Source organism: Thalassophryne amazonica, chromosome 2 (genome assembly GCF_902500255.1).
Source record: "Thalassophryne amazonica chromosome 2, fThaAma1.1, whole genome shotgun sequence".
Taxonomy (NCBI): domain Eukaryota; kingdom Metazoa; phylum Chordata; class Actinopteri; order Batrachoidiformes; family Batrachoididae; genus Thalassophryne; species Thalassophryne amazonica.
Genome location: NC_047104.1, coordinates 129,113,568 through 129,132,760, shown reverse-complemented (window position 1 = coordinate 129,132,760; position 19,193 = coordinate 129,113,568). Strand labels below are relative to the sequence as shown.

The 19,193-nt window shown below is 40.8% G+C and overlaps 3 protein-coding genes across 7 annotated transcripts in view; 1 reads left to right on the top strand and 2 right to left on the bottom strand.

The window, feature by feature from the left end:
- Window positions 1-3,096, bottom strand: part of gtf2f2a (general transcription factor IIF, polypeptide 2a) — a 35,575-nt gene extending 32,479 nt beyond the window's left edge. For all 3 annotated transcript variants that reach the window (XM_034193141.1, XM_034193149.1, XM_034193154.1), the window contains exon 1: window positions 2,967-3,096. In XM_034193141.1, the coding sequence (XP_034049032.1) occupies window positions 2,967-3,029 (63 nt within the window). In that variant the 5' untranslated portion in view covers window positions 3,030-3,096. The remainder of the gene's footprint in view (window positions 1-2,966) is intronic.
- Window positions 3,097-9,427: 6,331 nt separating this feature from the next.
- ercc3 (excision repair cross-complementation group 3) overlaps window positions 9,428-19,193 on the top strand; it is a 38,506-nt gene continuing 28,740 nt past the window's right edge. The window contains exon 1 of the mRNA XM_034193119.1: window positions 9,428-9,799. Within this exon, the coding sequence (XP_034049010.1) occupies window positions 9,791-9,799 (9 nt within the window). The 5' untranslated portion in view covers window positions 9,428-9,790. The remainder of the gene's footprint in view (window positions 9,800-19,193) is intronic.
- gpalpp1 (GPALPP motifs containing 1) lies at window positions 10,747-17,514 on the bottom strand. 3 transcript variants are annotated; one of them, XM_034193123.1, is made up of 7 exons: window positions 17,277-17,514; window positions 16,460-16,586; window positions 16,270-16,368; window positions 15,897-16,149; window positions 13,521-13,685; window positions 13,294-13,395; window positions 10,747-11,093 (listed from the first exon to the last, which is right to left on the bottom strand). In XM_034193123.1, the coding sequence occupies exons 1-7, from the start codon at window positions 17,497-17,499 to the stop codon at window positions 10,875-10,877; spliced, it is 1,188 nt and encodes a 395-aa protein (XP_034049014.1). In that variant the 5' UTR covers window positions 17,500-17,514; the 3' UTR covers window positions 10,747-10,874. The 3 variants fall into 3 exon arrangements, with proteins under 3 accessions (XP_034049014.1, XP_034049017.1, XP_034049021.1); XM_034193126.1 differs by having other exon boundaries at window positions 16,270-16,365; window positions 17,277-17,512; XM_034193130.1 differs by having other exon boundaries at window positions 16,270-16,365; window positions 16,463-16,586; window positions 17,277-17,509.

Genomic DNA, 19,193 nt, shown 5'->3' with positions numbered 1-19,193 from the left:
ACAAGAAACCTCAAAGATTTACACATAGCCTACTTTTGACATAACCACTGACAATTTGTTTCTGGCACATCACCGGCTTTTAAATGATATATATGGTTGTAACTTGCAAGTAAGGCTCCAAAATTATTATTTGCCATCATGTACACACTGCAGATGTTGAACAACTAATGAAAATCTCTGTAACAAAGGGTCTAAATCCAAATGTTTCTACCTTCTTCTTTCGGCTGCTCTCATTTGGGGTTGCCACAGCAGATCAATCGTTTCCATCTCATCCTGTCCTCTGTAACCTGGTAACTTGTCTGATGGCTCCATTCTCATCATTCTTCTCACTATATACCCTGAGTCTCTCCTCTGCACATGTCCAAACCATCTCAATCTCTTATCTCTGACTTTAACTCCAAACTGTCCCACCTCTGATATGTTCATTCCTAATCCTGTCCATTCTCATCACTCCCAAAAAGAGAGGTTGTACTGTTGGCTGAAGGCCACAACCTCCAGGTGGTTGCCATCTGCTGTAGCACACAGTTTTAAATGGAAGGGGCACTCTTATTTGAATGTTGCAGTAGCGCTCCCTTGCTCTAGACTTAAGCCCAGGTTACACATAAACGGTTTTGTTGGCGAGTAGTACGTAGACCAAAGTTCGCGGTAGTTCTGGCTGTTTTCGCGGTGGAAAGGGGCGGAGCGCGCGCACGTAAAAAAAAAAAAAGAAAAAGAAAAAAAGAAACTCTGCTCCCCGCTGCTGTTTGCTGCGGGGCTGCTCCTCGCTCTTTCCCCCAAAAAACTCTGTCATAATTGTGTTTAGAAACCAGTCACCATTTGTTTTATTATACATCTGTGTAGTTAATTAATAAAATATTCTCTACAGACGATTCGCTCGCACGCACGTAAAAAAAAAGAAAGAAAAAAAGAAACCCCGCTCCCCGCTGCTGTTTGCTGCGGGGCTGCTCCTCCGCTCTTTCCCCCAAAAAACTCTGTCATAATTGTGTTTAGAAGCCAGTCACCAATTGCTTTATTATACATCTGTGTAGTTAATTAATAAAATATTCTCTACAGATGATTCACTCGCGTGCAAGTAAAAAAAATAGAAAGAAAAAAGAAACTCTGCTCCCCGCTGCTGTTTGCTGCGGGGCTGCTCCTCCGCTCTTTCCCCCAAAAAACTCTGTCATAATTGTGTTTAGAAGCCAGTCACCATTTGCTTTATTATACAGCTGTGTAGCTAATAAGCGAAATAATCTCCAGGACGATTCGCGCGCACACACGTAAAATAAAAATAAAAAGAAACTCCGCTCCACACTGCTGTGGTGCTGCTGCTCGCTCCAAAAACTCTGTCATGATTATAAAATAAAGGACAAAAGAGACATAAGTCCTGCTCACAGGCTGCTACCAGATACAGGACATGTTCACATCTTCAAACTCCAGACATCTCCATGTCACTACATATTCAGTCCCTGATTGGTCATCGCGGCGCGATGAGAACTGCGGCACTACAGGAAGCAGCAGGATGAAATGGCAATTAAAAAGTATCAAACGCCGTTGTTCGCGTTGTCGCTGTCATCACGGGAGGTCTCCGGGAGCGCTCCCGGAATTATTCGACATGTTGAATAATTTTTTCGACGATTCCCGATAAAGCCGGAACTAAGCCACGCCCCCTAGTGCCGGCATTAACAACGGCGTGTGATCTTTAAGACGGCCAAAAACTCTTCCGGGACGCTTCCGGGAGCTCTTACCATCTGTGTGTAAACGGGGCTTTATGTTGGCAACTTCCATGGATACAGGAGAGGTTCAGCTGATAGCATTCAATCTCAGGGTTAAATACCCTGTTAGGCATTTGTTTAAGAGGTACGTGAAAGGTTCTGGTATCTCTTTTCCAAAGCTGTGTGAAGTTAGCATTTCTTTTTATTTTATTTTATTTCAAAGACTTTATATAAATATCAAACTTAGTCCCAATTTCAAACAATTTACTACCACCATCTTACATTTTTTTTTTTTATCAAACTCTGTAATCATCAGTCTCAGTTCGACGTTAACTGCTTGACATCACTGGAGCAAGTTTGATGATGCTGAGCAATGTGCCAGCTTATATACAGCACGACTGGTTGTTTGACAGTTGAGATGATTCCTAACACCTTTGAAGCACTCATGGCTATGAAGTGTGGTTTAACAGCTACAGAATCACTTCCACAGTAGGCCACCTTCATCTTCCACCATCTGATCCTGTGTTGAGCTCTCACTCTTCTTCTTCACCCCTAAAGTCATCCTACAAACCACCATCCTATGGTGTGTAACTACACTCTCTCCTGTCACAACCTTTCAATCTCTAATTTCTTTTTGCTTGCATCTCCTACACAAAATGTCGCCCACCTGTGTGCACCTTCCTCCACTCTTATATGTCACCGTGTGTTCCTCCTTTTTCTTAAAGTAGGTATTTACCACAGCTATTTCCATCCTTTTTGCAAAATCAACTACTATCTGTCCTTGATACCATATCTATCCACAGCCCATAGTGAAGTCACCCCACTACGAACTTGCCCCAGGTGAAGTCACCCCATTATAGTAACACAATATTTCAATTCTGATATGTTCCTGTAATAAATCATTTATACACACCAGTGGCATAATACACTGTTCTTACTCAAATTTTGCTAGTGAGATGATGTTTTAAGGTAGGGGAATGTAATCAGGTAAAAAGTCCATTAATGGGAAAAGCAGGGAGCACTACTCAGTTTTATACATCACACTGGTAGGTCCCTAACTTTAAACTAGTCATTCTTAATTATTTAAGAAAACAAGCATGGGTAGCTGGAGTGGGGTGACTTCACTCGCTACCTCTATCCACTACCTCCTCACCGCGTCTGTTCCCTTCGTCAACATGTCTGTTACCCGCTAGCTAGCTACCAACAGTTCCAAACCGAAACGCACTTTCCCAGTCTCGTTATGTTTATCGGTATCGACATATTATACCATACCTTAACAAGCCACACACCCGTATTTTGTTTAGCGCCGGTTAAATCCACTTCTCCTTTCTCCATGTTTTAAAAACACACTAATCTTAGCGTAGAACTTCTTCTTCTTCGTCTTCTTCTTCTTCTTCTTCTTCTTTGGATTTTATTTGCGGTTTGCAAACCAACAACGTGCATTACTACCACCAACTGGTTAGGAGTGGAGCATTGAGGTAGGGGATTTTATCTTGTCTTATATATATATATATATATATAGTCTTATCATATATGTATATATGATAAGACAAGATAAAGAACTTTATCTCATATATATATATAAAACATTAATAAAGGTTGTTATAACAACTCAAATACATGCGCAATTATTTAGAAATGGCATGATATGCAATTACGGCTCGATATTCTAAATTACATTCATGGAACCTACTACTGAAGTAATAAATTATTTTAAAATTGACCAACTGGCAAAATGTATAAGTACCTTTAAAAAAAACTGCAGTCATCACTTAAATCCCATTATTTTTCACTGCCAGAAGTGTTTTTAGTTTTTATTGTTAAACTAAATGTACATGTAAGTGATGCACCGCTTTGAGAAATTAAATCTTTGACAGTGAATTAAAGCAAAACATAAACACAGTTAACCTTGATGGAAGAACAAACAACCTGTTTATTTGTGATTACAAATGATATCAAATTGTCAAATCATTGACGTGTTAAAATTAAACACACAATTTGTATCTGAGACTTTGAATCCTGCTTCATCAAAACCTATTAGACATCTAACCACACTTAGGCCTAAAATTCTACATTTGCTGTTTCAAAATTTAACTTGACTGAGAGGTCTGACAATAACAAGGTCAGTATGATTCACAATCACTCCAATTTACATTATAATTAAACATATCAGTTACACAATCAGTGGCAGATAGTCAGTGACTATTTATTAACAAGTTCAAACACCACATCATAAAAACTTTAACTTTAAACACTTGAAGTGGTCTGCGGCCAGTCTGTTCTGACCGCAGAGAGCCGCTCGCCCAGTGTGGACTTCACTTTTTGACAAGAGTGAACAATCTTGTCTCTCACCAGCGTCTTTGGGATTCTGCGGCATCGTCTTCTTCTTCTCCGCCAACAACTTAAACGACAGGACAGTGATAATGAGCTATTTTTCAAAGGTTACCCCTGGCGGGGTATGAGAGAACTACATCAGGCCAATGTACATTATGACCTCTAAAAATTTGATTTTGAATTTTGAATATGTGAAAAAAGTTCAATTTTTTTTTTGGTCAGCTATTATTATTAATATGTATATATCATGGACATGAACGAGCGAAGCTCTTCAGCGTCTCACCATGTCATTTAGGTCCTTCAGACTTTTTTGAGTAAATGCTTCAGGGGAGCATTAGCATGGCAAAAACCTTTCAGCTTCTGGGGAAATGATCAGTGCATATGCGCCATAGGTAGGTTGTGAGATGGGTGAATATTTCGAGGAGGTGGTGGAAAGTGTACCTAAGCATGAAAGAGTGGTGACTGGAGTAGATTTGGCAAAAACTGTGGTAACAGCTGTAGTGAATACTTATTTTAAGAAAAAGGGGAGCACAGGCTGACATATAAGAGTGGAGGAAGGTGCACCCAGGTGGACTACATTCTTTGTAGTGGTCACAACGTAAAAGAAATTGGAGACTGTAAGGTGGTCGCAGGGGAGAGTGTAGCTAGACAGCATAGGATGGTGGTGTGTAGGATGACTTTAGAAGTTCAGAAGAGGAAGAGAATGAGAGCTCAACAAAGGATTAGATGGTGGAAGCTGAAGGAGGAAAACTGTTGTGTGAAATTCAGGGAGGAGGTTAAGCCATTTTGAACAACTGGAAAAGTGCTGCAGATGTGGCAATGAAGACAGCTAGGAAGGTGCTGGGTGTGACATCTGGACAGTGGAAAGAAGATAAGGACTTGGTGGTGGAATGAAGATATTCAGGAAAATATAGGAAAAACATTGTGAGAAAACAGAACTGGAATAGACAGAGAGATGGTACAGCAGACAGGACTACAAGGAGATGTGGCATAAGGTGAATAGGGAAGTGGGAAAAGCTAAGGAAAAAGCACAGAGCGAGCTGTAGAAGGAATTAAATACTGAGTAAGAAGAAAAAGACTTGTACCAAATGGCCAGACAAAAGGACCGAACTGGAAAGGATGTGCAGCAGGTTAGGGTAATAAAGGATGCAGATGGTAATGCGCTAACAAGCAAGGAGAGTGTGTTGAGAAGGAGGAAGAAGAATTTTGAGAAACTGATGAATGAAGAAAATGAGAGAGAGAGAGAAGGCGAGATGATGTGGAAAGAATAAATTACGAAGTGCAAGAAATTAGTAAGGATGAAATGAGGGCAGCTATGAAGAGGATGAAGAGTGGAAAGGCAGTTGGTCCAGATGACATTCCAGTGGAGGCATTGAAATGTCTAGTAGAGATGGCAGTCAAGATTGTTTAATAAAATCTTGGAAATGGAAAGCATGCCTGAGGAGTCAGCTAGAAGTCTGCTGGTTCCGCTTTTTAAGAACAAAGGTGATGTGCAGAACTGCAGTAACTACAGAGGCGGAAAGCTCATCAGCCACAGCATGTAGCTATGGCAGAGTAGTAGACGCTATGCTTAGAAAACAGGTGAAGATCTATGGGCAGCAATATGGTTTCATGCTGAGAAACAGCACTACAGATGCAATGTTTGCTCTGAAAGTACTGGTGAAGAAGTATAGAGAAGACCAGAAGGAGTTACACTGTGTGTTTGTGGATTTTGGGAAAGCATATATCAAGGTTATTACAGAAGAGACACACTGTGATGCATGGGTCAGCCTGTCGCCTGCAGGCTGCCATACATCAGGCGGCAGAGTTCCCACTAAGTGAATGATAATTTACAGATGTACAACAGGTTCTCTAACACTTGTTCGCTGGGCGGAGTGCAGCATAAAACAAATGTGTCCGGCCCAAGACAAACTACACAACTGTTCTTTATTTTCAATCATTTATCCAGTGTCAATAATCATCCAGCAGGTGGCAGGCTCCTCTATGGGATATTAAGGGATTTGTTTTGGAAAAGGTCAAGGTCATCAGGGTCAAACATTTTCACTCAGATATTCATAAAACTGGGGACACATACAGTAGTGCTCAGAATAATAGTAGTGCTATGTTACTAAAAAGATTAATCCAGGTTTTGAGTATATTTCTTATTGTTACATGGGAAACAAGGTACCAGTAGATTCAGTAGATTCTCACAAATCCAACAAGACCAAGCATTCATGATATGCACACTCTTAAGGCTATGAAATTGGGCTATTAGTAAAAAAAAAAAAAAAAAGTATAAAAGGGGGTGTTCACAATAATAGTAGTGTGGCATTCAGTCAGTGAGTTTGTCAATTTTGTGGAACAAACAGGTGTGAATCAGGTGTCCCTTATTTAAGGATGAAGCCAGCACCTGTTGAACATGCTTTTCTCTTTGAAAGCCTGAGGAAAATGGGACGTTCAAGACATTGTTCAGAAGAACAGCGTAGTTTGATTAAAAAGTTGATTGGAGAGGGGAAAACTTATACGCTGGTGCAAAAAATTATAGGCTGTTCATCTACAATGATCTCCAATGCTTTAAAATGGACAAAAAAAAAACAGAGACACGTGGAAGAAAACGGAAAACAACCATCAAAATGGACAGAAGAATAACCAGAATGGCAAAGGCTCACCCATTGATCAGCTCCAGGATGATCAAAGACAGTCTGGAGTTACCTGTAAGTGCTGTGACAGTAAGAAGACACCTGTGTGAAGCTAATTTATTTGCAAGAATCCCCCGAAAAGTCCCTCTGTTAAATAAAAGAAGTGCAGAAGAGGTTTCAATTTGCCAAAGAACACATCAACTGGCCTAAAGAGAAATGGAGGAATATTTTGTGGACTGATGAGAGTAAAATTGTTCTTTTTGGGTCCAAGGGCTGCAGACAGTTTGTGAGACAACCCCCAAACTCTGAATTCAAGCCACAGTTCACACTGAAGACAGTGAAGCATGGTGGAGCAAGCATCATAATATGAGCATTTTTCTCCTACTATGGTGTTGGGCCTATATATCACATACCTGGTATCATGGATCAGTTTGGATATGTCAAAATACTTGAAGAGGTCATGTTGCCTTATGCTGAAGAGGACATGCCCTTAAAATGGGTGTTTCAACAAGACAATGACCCCAAGCACACTAGTAAACCAGCAAAATCTTGGTTCCAAACCAACAAAATGAATGCCTCGCAGATGTGAAGAAATCATGAAAAACTGTGGTTATACAACTAAATACTAGTTTAGTGATTCACAGGATTGCTAAAAAAGCAGTTTGAACATGGACGGATGAAATCCGTCCTGAGTACCTTAAGTCTCTGGATGTTGTGGGACTGTCTTGGCTGACACGCCTCTGCAACATTGCGTGGCGATCGGGGACAGTGCCTCTGGATTGGCAGACCGGGGTGGTGGTCCCTCTGTTTAAGAAGGGGGACCGGAGGGTGTGTTCCAACTCTAGGGGGATCACACTCCTCAGCCTGACCGGTAAGGTCTATTCCAGAGTACTGGAGAGGAGAATTCAACCGATGGTCGAACCTCGGATTCAGGAGGAGCAGTGTGGTTTTCGTCCTGGTCGCAGCACACTGGACCAGCTCTACATGCTCCATCGGGTGCTCGAGGGTTCATGGGAGTTCGCCCAACCAGTCCACATGTGTTTTGTGGATCTGGAGAAGGCGTTCGACCGTGTCCCTTGGGGCACCCTGTGGGGAGTGCTCCGGGAGTACGGGGTCCAGGGTCCTTTGCTAAGGGCTATCCGGCCCCTGTTCGACCGCAGCAGGAGCTTGGTTCGCATTGCTAGTAGTAAGTCAAACCTGTTTCCAGTGCACGTTGGCCTCCGCCAGGGCTGCCCTTTGTCACCGGTTCTGTTCATTATTTTTATGGACAGAATTTCTAGGCGCAGCCAGGGTGTAGAGGGGGTCTGGTTTGGGAACCACAGAATCTCGTCTCTGCTGTTTGCGGACGATGTGGTTCTGTTGGCTTCGTCAAATCAGGACCTTCAGCGTGCACTGGGGCGGTTTGCAGCTGAGTGTGAAGTGTCCGGGATGAAAATCAGCACCTCCAAATCCGAGGCCATGGTTCTCGACCGGAAAAAGGTGCTTTGCCCTCTTCAGGTCGGTGGAGTGTCCTTGCCTCAAGTGGAGGAGTTTCAGTATCTTGGGGTCTTGTTCACGAGTGAGGGACGGATGGAGCGTGAGATCGATAGACGGATCGGTGCAGCGTCTGCAGTGATGCGGTTGCTGTATCGGACCGTCATGGTGAAGAGAGAGCTGAGTAGGGGGGCAAAGCTCTCGATTTACCGATCAATCTACGTTCCGATCCTCACCTATGGTCATGAGATTTGGCTCATGACCGAAAGAACGAGATCGCGAGTACAAGCAGCCGAGATGAGTTTCCTCCGCAGGGTGGCTGGGCGCTTCTTTAGAGATAGGGTGAGGAGCTCAGTCACTTGGGAGGAGCTTGGAGTCGAGCCGCTGCTCTTCCACGTCGAAAGGAGTCAGTTGAGGTGGCTCGGGCATCTTTTCCGATGCCCCCTGGACGCCTCGCTGGAGAGGTGTTCCGGGCACGTCCCATTGGGAGGAGGCCCCAGGGAAGACCCAGGACACGCTGGAGGGACTACATCTCTCGGCTGGCTTGGGAACGCCTTGGGGTTCCCCCGGAGGAGATGGGGGAGGTGTGTGTGGATCGGGAGGTCTGGGCGGCTTTGCTTGAGCTGCTGCCCCCGTAACCCGACTCCGGATAAAGCGGAAGAAAATGGATGGATGGATGATTCACAGGATTGCTAAAAAAGCAGTTTGAACATAATAGTTTTGAGTTTGTAGCGTCAACAGCAGATGCTACTATTATTGTGAACACCCCCTTTTCTACTTTTTTTTACTAATAGCCCAATTTCATAGCCTTAAGAGTGTGCATATCATGAATGCTTGGTCTTGTTGGATTTGTGAGAATGTACTGGTACCTTGTTTCCCATGTAACAATAAGAAATATACTCAAAACCTGGATTAATCTTTTTAGTCACATAGCACTACTGTTATTCTGAACACTACAGTATGTAGGTGGGATTAGGGTATGCTCAAGTAGCATCAAATTTTCCAAGTCACCCATTGAGGTCAAATTTTATGTTCTTCACTGTAGTTTGCATCAAACTTGGCACACATGTGGGGGTGGCTTCCAGAATTGCCCAGCAAGATCAAATTGGGCAAAGATCAATCATTACAGTCAAGGTCACACCTTATGGTTGGTCTACTCCTCCAACGTCCTTGTTACGATTTCTACCAAGACAGGTCAATGAGGATTTGGCCCAAAATTGCCTTTAAATAATTCAGTGTTCCACAATGTTTTTTTTCCAGTTCAGTGGTACCTCTTTATTGCCCCAAAACATAAATAACCTTTACATCCAGGGAAAAACAAGAATTCTTTGTCCTCAGGCTACACATCATCTATCTTTAAACACACAAAATCCTCAAAGATGAGTGCAAAGAGAAGAGCCACCATAAAACGTGAAGAGGAGGAACCCTGACAAAGGCCAAAGATTATCTTCTGCAGCGTCTTTGGATCGTTTCTTCCTGAGAATGAAGTAATGAAGAGAACTGAAAACAACCAAGTTATGTCATCATTATGTAGATTCTTCAGTGATTCAGGTAAGTTATTCATGAAGTACAGTTTAGTGCTGAACAGCAGACAGATGTGTTAAGATACAAACTGAAAAAAGGTTTATAGAAAAACGGCCGTCCAGCTAAGTGTTAACAGGGACAAACTCCATGTCTCCAGTCAGATCTCATGGGATCAGGTGCGCAAAGAGCGGCACAGCTGCTTATTTCTAAAAATTACTTATCTGATTTTCATTGTTTTTGGCCTTTGCAAAACACTGCATACTTAAATAAACCAAGTATATATATATAAATCAAGGTATAGGTACAAAACTGTAATGTACTATCATACAACTGACCAGTAATTTCATAATGGACCATGCAAACAGGGTTTGAAATATTTCAGATGAGCTTCTTTCTTTTAACTTAAGATTTTGGAGATGGATTAAGTTACACAAACAGCATTAAAAGTTCAAGCATCAAACCCAAAATAGGAATAAGTATTTATTTCCTGCTCTTGGTTTGCCATCAATGCTGCAAAAACCTTATTTTTGGCAGACTGGGCCAATCGATCTTCCACTCTTCATCTGGTCAACAGCAGTGTGGGCACGGGCGCGCGCGCGCGCACACACACACACAAAAACACTAATGGAGACAGACTGGAGCTTCAACTTATTTCTCGTTTCCACAATGAAATGGTTTAGGAATCACCGCCATACATGGAGACGACTATGTAATGTTTTAGCATGGTAGCATTTTAAGATTCTTACTTATTTACTAGTTTTAAATGCACATAATTAATAGGACAGTATTCTTTATTACTATGCATGATGATGAGCTATTTTGTCTAATTTAACGGAGAACAGACAAGTGCTGGTGCTTCATCAAATAGAATAATTCTGAGACTTCAACACATGTTCAATGTCTGCTGTAAATTCTGTGCAACAGATTCAGCGTTCAGTGGAGTTTAAAAGATGATCCTAGCACATAAATGAGAAAATAAATGTATTTTTTTCCTCTCTTCAACATCCCCAGGAATAACACAAAAATGACTTTTTAAAAAACAGCACTGTTGCTTTATGACTTTGTGAAACTTTTATGATCTACATTCTGAACTCTACCTTCTGTCAAAGAGAGATTTTAATGCCATAACACACAATTAAATTCCAGTCTTTTTTTGTGGTACACAACAGCAATCACAGAAAAATAGTCCATATTATACAAGCTTCCACTAACTAAAGATGTGGAAAGTTTTTCAGAGGAACATTCGGTCCTTGCTGTGGGAGAACCGTGTGTTCAGTTCTTGACATTTCTTCAGCAGCTGTTTCTTCTGCGCGATGTCAAAGCTGTTGACCTGAAGGTCCGTCTCCCGATCGAACGCTCTCCTCTCCACTGGTTTATCAGCCTTCTCCTTTGCTTTTTCCTTCATCTTCTTTTTGTGCAAACTAATCAGGGACTCACCACGCTGAGACTCCTGAAAGGATTGAGGAGAGACAAGCTCTTACGATTAAGACATTTTTTTTTTAAATAACATGGTTGCTACTGAAAGTGTTAATACCCCCACCCCCAAAAAATACAGAAACTGTTGAAAATCAAGCGCGAGAGCTCCACTCTCTTGACTGCAGTAAATTCTTTAATGAAAAAATGATACAAGAAAAGCAAAATGACCATGAACGGCAGCCACGCCGACTGTTGAGAAAATCCACCTTATGCTAAAAATAACAACCTACCATTTATTTTAATCATCGACATGTTTGTTTCAGTCCAGTTTGTTTACTGATGATGTGGCACATGATAAATAGTCCCTGGTGAAATTTATTATCATCAGCAATATATGCTGTTAGTAGGGTAGTCACAATACTAGATTTAAAAACTTGATACCGACACCCAGGAAAAACTGCAGTACTCTATACCATTTTCAATACCATGCAGTGGGGGTGATGACCAAAAAAAAAAAAAGAAAAAAAAAGAAAAAGAAAATTGAGGCATTTTTTCCCCAAGAAAGATTACAATAATACAAACAACAGCATCAATGGCAACACAATTGTTATCTGACATAGTGCAAAACAAAAATACAGTAACTAAGGTGTACGATACAGTAGTGTTCAGAATAATAGTAGTGCTATGTGACAAAGATTAATCCAGGTTTTGAGTATATTATTGTTACATGGGAAACAAGGTAGCAGTAGATTCAGTAGATTCTCACAAATCTAACAAGACCAAGCATTCATGATATGCACACTCTTAAGGCTATGAAATTGGGCTATTAGTAAAAAAAAGTAGAAAAGGAGGTGTTCACAATAATAGTAGTGTGGCATTCAGTCAGGGAGTTCGTCAATTCAGTGGAACAAACAGGTGTGAATCAGGTGTCCCCTATGTAAGGATGAAGCCAGCACCTGTTGAACATGCTTTTCTCTTTGAAAGCCTGAGGAAAATGGGACGTTCAAGACATTGTTCAGAAGAACAGCGTAGTTTGATTAAAAAGTTGATTGGAGAGGGGAAAACTTATACACAGGTGCAAAAAATTATAGGCTGTTCATCTACAATGATCTCCAATGCTTTAAAATGGAAAGAAAAAAAAAACGCGTGGAAGAAAATGGAAAACAACCGTCAAAATGGATAGACGAATAACCACAATGGCAAAGGCTCACCCATTGATCAGCTCCAGGATGATCAAAGACAGTCTGGAGTTACCTGTAAGTGCTGTGACAGTTAGAAGACGCCTGTGTGAAGCTAATTTATTTGCAAGAATCCCCAGCAAAGTCCCTCTGTTAAATAAAAGACGTGCAGAAGAAGTTACAATTTGCCAAAGAACACATCAACTGGCCTAAAGAGAAATGGAGGAATATTTTGTGGACTGATGAGAGTAAAATTGTTCTTTTTGGGTCCAAGGGCCACAGACAGTTTGTGAGACGACCCCCAAACTCTGAATTCAAACCACAGTTCACAGTAAAGACAGTGAAGCATGGTGGTGCAAGCATCATGATATGGGTATGTTTCTCCTACTATGGTGTTGGGCTTATATATCGCATACCAGGTATCATGGATCAGTTTGGATATGTCAAAATACTTGAAGAGGTCATGTTGCCTTATGCTGAAGAGGACATGCCCTTGAAATGGGTGTTTCAACAAGACAATGACCCCAAGCACACTAGTAACCAGCAAAATCTTGGTTCCAAACCAACAAAATTAATGCCTCGCAGATGTGAAGAATCATGAAAAACTGTGGTCATACAACTAAATACTAGTTTAGTGATTCACAGGATTGCTAAAAAAGCAGTTTGAACATAATAGTTTTGAGTTTGTAGCGTCAACAGCAGATGCTACTATTATTGTGAACACCCCCTTTTCTACTTTTTTTTTTTACTAATAGCCCAATCACATAACCTTAAGAGCGTGCACATCATGAATGCTTGGTCTTGTTGGATTTGTGAGAATCTACTGAATCTACTGGTACCTTGTTTCCCATGTAACAATAAGAAATGTACTCAAAACCTGGATTAATCTTTTCAGTCACATAGCACTACTATTATTCTGAACACTACTGTATATTCTGTAGTATATTTTACATAGGTAGTGCAAAAAAAGAACAAAACTGAAGCTGTCCTTGTCAAGCAGAAATTACTTTATAAAAAATGTAAATATGGATATTTCAAACATTTAAGAACACTTACATTATACTTTGACACTTTATCCGCCATTTCCAAGTCCTTGTGAGAAATTTGTGGGATGCTGTCACTTTGTGTTTCATTTTTTTTCTTTCCCTCGTGGCGCTCCTGGTATTTAAAAAGAAACACATGCAAACGAACATAAAGCATGACAGCAGGGCAGCAACTCAGATGAATCATCCAAGAAGTAAGTACAGAGACGGCTGTCTTTTGGTCCAGTAACAATTTCTTACCCTGGCTTTGCGCTCCCTGTCTGCAGGTGTATCTGTCCAAATAGAGCGGTCTTTGTTCTCTGGACCCGACTTCTTCTTGAAGGTTCGAGCCTCTAAACCAACATGCTGCAGCTCGGGTGGGAGCTCAGTCATCCAGGTTTCTCTGGTCAAAACCTCAGGAGCTGGCTGTTAACACGGGAATACAGCAGAGACAGAACTTTAAAAAGCATCAAAAGTAGAGCCCGGCCGATATTATCGGCTGATATAAGCCCTTTTCAAAGTACTCACTATCGGCCGAAATTTTGCCGATAATTTCTCATAAACAGAACAGTTACTGAAATTATGTTTGTGTTGGCAATGTAAAATGTTCTTGTACCGTTTGTCCATGTGTATCTTTTCCTTAGCGATTAATGCAACTTTGCACAGATTTTTTTTGTACTAGACAGTTCTTTGTTACTGTTCTTGAAAATTGCACAAACATACTACAGGGTCTTGTGAAAAGAATCTTATTTTACTGTTACAAATATGATAGTTTCCTCACATGTTATATGAGGGTCCATGTTTTCTTGTTAAAATGTTCTACCAGCACTAAAACCAACCTCTACTTGCACTAAGGTTGTTTGAAAGTTTTTTGTTCTTGAAAGTTGCAGAATAGAAAAATAAAGGAGTGTTGTGAAAATAATGTTTCCTTAGTGTTTGCGTTTCTTTCCTCTCACAATTACTTGTCTGCAACTGAAAAAGTTTTTCTACCTGTAATATAACTTATATCTAAGTTGTAGCAACAAGAGGTACAAGATCAGATGTATTTCACAACTCTTTCTAAGGATATGTATTTGCTAATTTCACAAAGGTTTAATTTTTGATTGCATTTTTTGAACTTGAAAATTCTTCTCTGTTATAAAGTTAATCAATATGATGACAAAGCTTCAGCTTTTAGCTAATACATTTTTTGTTAAGGGTCCAAAAAAGAACATTTTATTCATTAAAAAAATATATATCGGCTGATTTATCGTCGGCACATCAGCTGATTTATCGATTATCTGCATTTTTTTTCAACCAAATATCGTTATCGGCATCGGCCTCAAAAAATCCATATCGGTCAGGCTCTAATCAAAAACTACTTTTCTCTTTAAAAATACAAATCATAAGATGAACTTTTATGACTTTATTAATACATGGGCCAAGCAGGTTTTCAGTAACACTTAAGGAGCCCAACATTTAAAATCCAGCCTTAGTACACCATGACCTACACAAAGATGTATGACAGCCACCCCAAGGAGGGAGCTATAGCCAGGTAGAGGTCAATGAATGATTACACAGCTTCAACATTTAAAAATCCTCCATCCGAAATGAAAAGTATACCACATTATTTGTCTGATCATAAAGATTCCAAAAAAGTACAGTTTGGCTCATCTATGACTACATCTTGTGTTACTGGACAAAAACAGCAAAAATGGTGACAGAGGTCAATTTCAGTTTGTTGAGGGTTCAAACGTTAAACTTGCTCCAATTTAGGTTAACAAAAAAGTGATATGAGTGATAAATTGCACTGTCTGAGTTTGTGACAGTACTGGAGTAAGACTAACATCCAGGCTTTCAATGCCTTCCTGGACTTGGTCGCCAGAAGTGTCTGTACACCGTTAAAATGTTGGACTTGTAGAGAAATTAATTTACCTGGGCAGTAAAATACACATGTAACAACATGAAGACCAGATTGAAAAGCTCTTCATACTGGCTTGGCTAGTGGGGAATTCCCCCTTGGCTGACCTGCTACAGCCTTGGTCTCAAGTACGAGCGATCTGGTGTTTGAACCCCACCGTAGCCACGGACACAAAGATATATCATCTGGTCGCACGTCTCTGGGTCTTTGGCCTGGGAGCTCAAGAGACATCTGGCAAAAGCTTATGGAGATATGAGGTCTCTGTGCATGATCCAGAATGAAGATACTTGAGTGTCAAGGACCCCACTAGTTGTAAAAGGGCAAGGGGATGCCCAAGTTTTCCCTGGGTGTAACACAGAAATAATTACTTTCAAAAGCTGGGGATGGATTGGTCGTCTGGCTGGGTGGTTGCCACCCAGGACCAAAGGCATTCAGGTGTGTGGTGGATGTGGTAAACCATGGTGCAAGAGGAAAGTTTTCCTAAAAGAAAACACAATTTCCCAGAATTGTCCCTTAAAATCAGTTACTCTATAAATGACAGACAGGGCTACACACACTTGGAAAATTATGTCACAAAAATTATTTAAAACATGGAAATTAAAACCTGGCATATTCGTACTACTTTAGTTTTAACACAGTTGCCTTGATACACTGCTGCATCTATATCATCCCCTATAGCCCCCCGCCAAGTCTCTACTCTTATATGCAGAAGAAAATAACAAAATATGTGAACTCACTTGTTGTGTCAGTCTCTCTTTCATCTTTTGTGCCCTGCGCTCAAAGTCCAGAGCAACAGAATGCTGAACAGGCTCCTTGGCAGGCATTGGTCCAACCACATCCTCATCCTCTCCATCACTGCTGGACAGATCTACCTGATATCCTGGTGGTAAGGCAGGCCCTGGGAAACTCTCACGATCTTCACCATCATCGTCGGTACGGTCTACTATTCGGCAAAACCCAGGAGGCAAAGCTGGCCCCAGCATGGGCGGCCTAAGAGACACAGCATGCTACAGTTTCAGCACTTATTCATTTACCCAAACTGTCATCTACCAGTAAATATTTTGACTTCTTATAATTTATGAGGAACCAGTAGAGAACCAATTCGTTCACCTCTCCGGAGAACTCTTTTTCTTAAATCCTGGTGGGAGAGCTGGACCAAAGAAGCCATCATCATCATCATCTTCCTTGAAGTTTGTCTTCTTCACCCTGCTCCAAAGCAATATGTTCCACTTTAACATGTTATTGTTCTGGTCACCATTTGTTTACAATTGTTATCTTTAACTTCAAGATGGAGACATACTGCTGTGCAGGTCCATCTCCACCCACGTGACTCTTGGTTTTTTTGACCGCTAACTCCTGCTCGCTCTCATCTGACGAGCTTGACTGTTTTTTTCTTTTGTAACCAGGAGGCAAAGCAGGTCCAGCAACTAATAGAAGGTCAGAAAGAAAAATAATTTATAATGTCAAAAAAACAAAGAAAGATAGCGACATTCGTGGCCAGTAATTAGCAAGAAGGCTTCACATGCAATTTAGACCTGTTTGTCCTTAGTGTATGTTGTGGTCATACTGCATGTTAAAAGTTACGAACATGGTTTAAAATATAAGGTTCACTAGTCCTCATTTGTTAAGAGCATTTTATAGCATAAGGTAATTGTGTAGAGATTAGTTTTCATGTTTTACATCCTGCCATTTTTTATTATTGAAAAATGCCAGGGTTGTTATTTTGACGTAACCCCAAGGATAAATTAAGAGTTTGAATGAATCATATAGCTGCTCGTGACAAACACTTCACAGAGTTTAAATACAATTCTCCAAAACTACACATATTTTTCAGTTAGTATTTTGTTAGAGAATGCATTTTTAGTTTTAAAAAGTGCTCAAAGAATGAGACTTTTGCAAAATGAGCTGCTGCTACTACAAACAATCAGTAACATTTTCAAATCTAAAACCAAACAAACGGAACAAAATTTAAAAGTTAATTTATGTTTAAAAAGACTTAAGCCACTAAATACGTTGTTCACTAACAAGCTAACACGCTAGCATGCTAACCTACATGTGAAAGCGGATTATTAGAATGGTTTCATCAGCGTTAAATTATTACAAAATAAAACACGTACATTCTTTTTCATCATCGGTATCTTCGTCACTCCTCTTACTGAACACAGAGGGCAAAACAGGCCCGATTAGTTTAGGAGACGACATCTTTCTGCGGGACAGATTCCGGGCGGAGTGTGGGAGTTTCAAGCGCAAACCATTCGGAGGATGGGGGATTCGGCGAGTATGCCTTGGCCGAAGACGGCCTAAGTTTACCGAAAGAAAACCCAGTGAACTGAATGCCATAAACAACAGGAAGTTGCTAAGTTTTTTTTTGTTTTTTTTTAAGCCAATTTTATTGACAATTCAAGAGGAAGTTGCTAAGTTCCGGGCCCGGCTCGGTAAACTTCGGCCGTCTTCGGCCTAAGTATATTCCCGCCAACCCCCATCCTCCGAATGGTTGCATACTCCGCCCGGGATGCGAGTATTTTATTTGTACGTAAATTCTCAGCCAATCACAAAGTCAGTACTAACTACGTCACTCACGCGATTAGCATACGATTAACATACCAATGCACACACTCAATCAATCAATCAATTTTATTTATATAGCGCCAAATCACAACAAACAGTTGCCCCAAGGCACTTTATATTGTAAGGCAAGGCCATACAATAATTATGTAAAAACCCCAACGGTCAAAATGACCCCCTGTGAGCAAGCACTTGGCGACAGTGGGAAGGAAAAAACTCCCTTTTAACAGGAAGAAACCTCCAGCAGAACCAGGCTCAGGGAGGGGCAGTCTTCTGCTGGGACTGGTTGGGGCTGAGGGAAGAGAACCAGGAAAAAAGACATGCTGTGGAGGGGAGCAGAGATCGATCACTAATGATTAAATGCAGAGTGGTGCATACAGAGCAAAAAAGAGAAAGAAACAGTGCATCATGGGAACCCCCCAGCAGTCTACGTCTATAGCAGCATAATAAGGGATGGTTCAGGGTCACCTGATCCAGCCCTAACTATAAGCTTTAGCAAAAAGGAAAGTTTTTAAGCCTAATCTTAAAAGTAGAGAGGGTGTCTGTCTCCCTGATCTGATACTGGGAGCTGGTTTCCACAGGAGAGGAGCCTGAAAGCTGAAGGCTCTGCCTCCCATTCTACTTCTTACAAACCCTAGGAACTACAAGTAAGCCTGCAGTCCTGAGAGCGAAGCGCTCTATTGGGGTGATATGGTACTATGACGTCCCTAAGATAAGATGGGACCTGATTATTCAAAACCTTATAAGTAAGAAGAAGAATTTTAAATTCTATTCTAGAATTAACAGGAAGCAAATGAAGAGAGGCAAAAATGGGTGAGATATGCTCTCTCCTTCTAGTCCCCGTTAGTACTCTAGCTGCAGCATTTTGTAATTAACTGAAGGCTTTTCAGGGAACTTTTAGGACAACCTGATAATAATGAATTACAATAGTCCAGCCTAGAGGAAATAAATGCAGCATCACTCTGAGACAAGACCTTTCTAATTGTAGAGATATGCGTAATGCAAAAAAAGCAGTCCTACATATTTGTTTAATATGCGCATTGATGACATATCCTGATCAAAAATGACTCCAGATTTCTCACAGTATTACTAGAGGTCAGGGTAATGCCATCAAGAATAAGGATCTGGTTAGACACCATGTTTCTAAGATTTGTGGGGCCAAGTACAATAACTTCAGTTTTATCTGAGTTTTAAAAGCAGGAAATTAGAGGTCATCCATGTCTTTATGTCTGTAAGACAATCCTGCAGTTTAGCTAATTGGTGTGTGTGTCCTCTGGCTTCATGGATAGATAAAGCTGGTATCATCTGCGTGACAAGAAAATTTAAGGCAATGCGGTCTAATAATACTGCCTAAGGGAAGCATGTAAATAGGTGAATAAAATTGGTCCTAGCACAGAACCTTGTGGAACTCCATAATTAACCTTAGTCTGTGAAGAAGATTCCCCATTTACATGATACAAATTGTAATC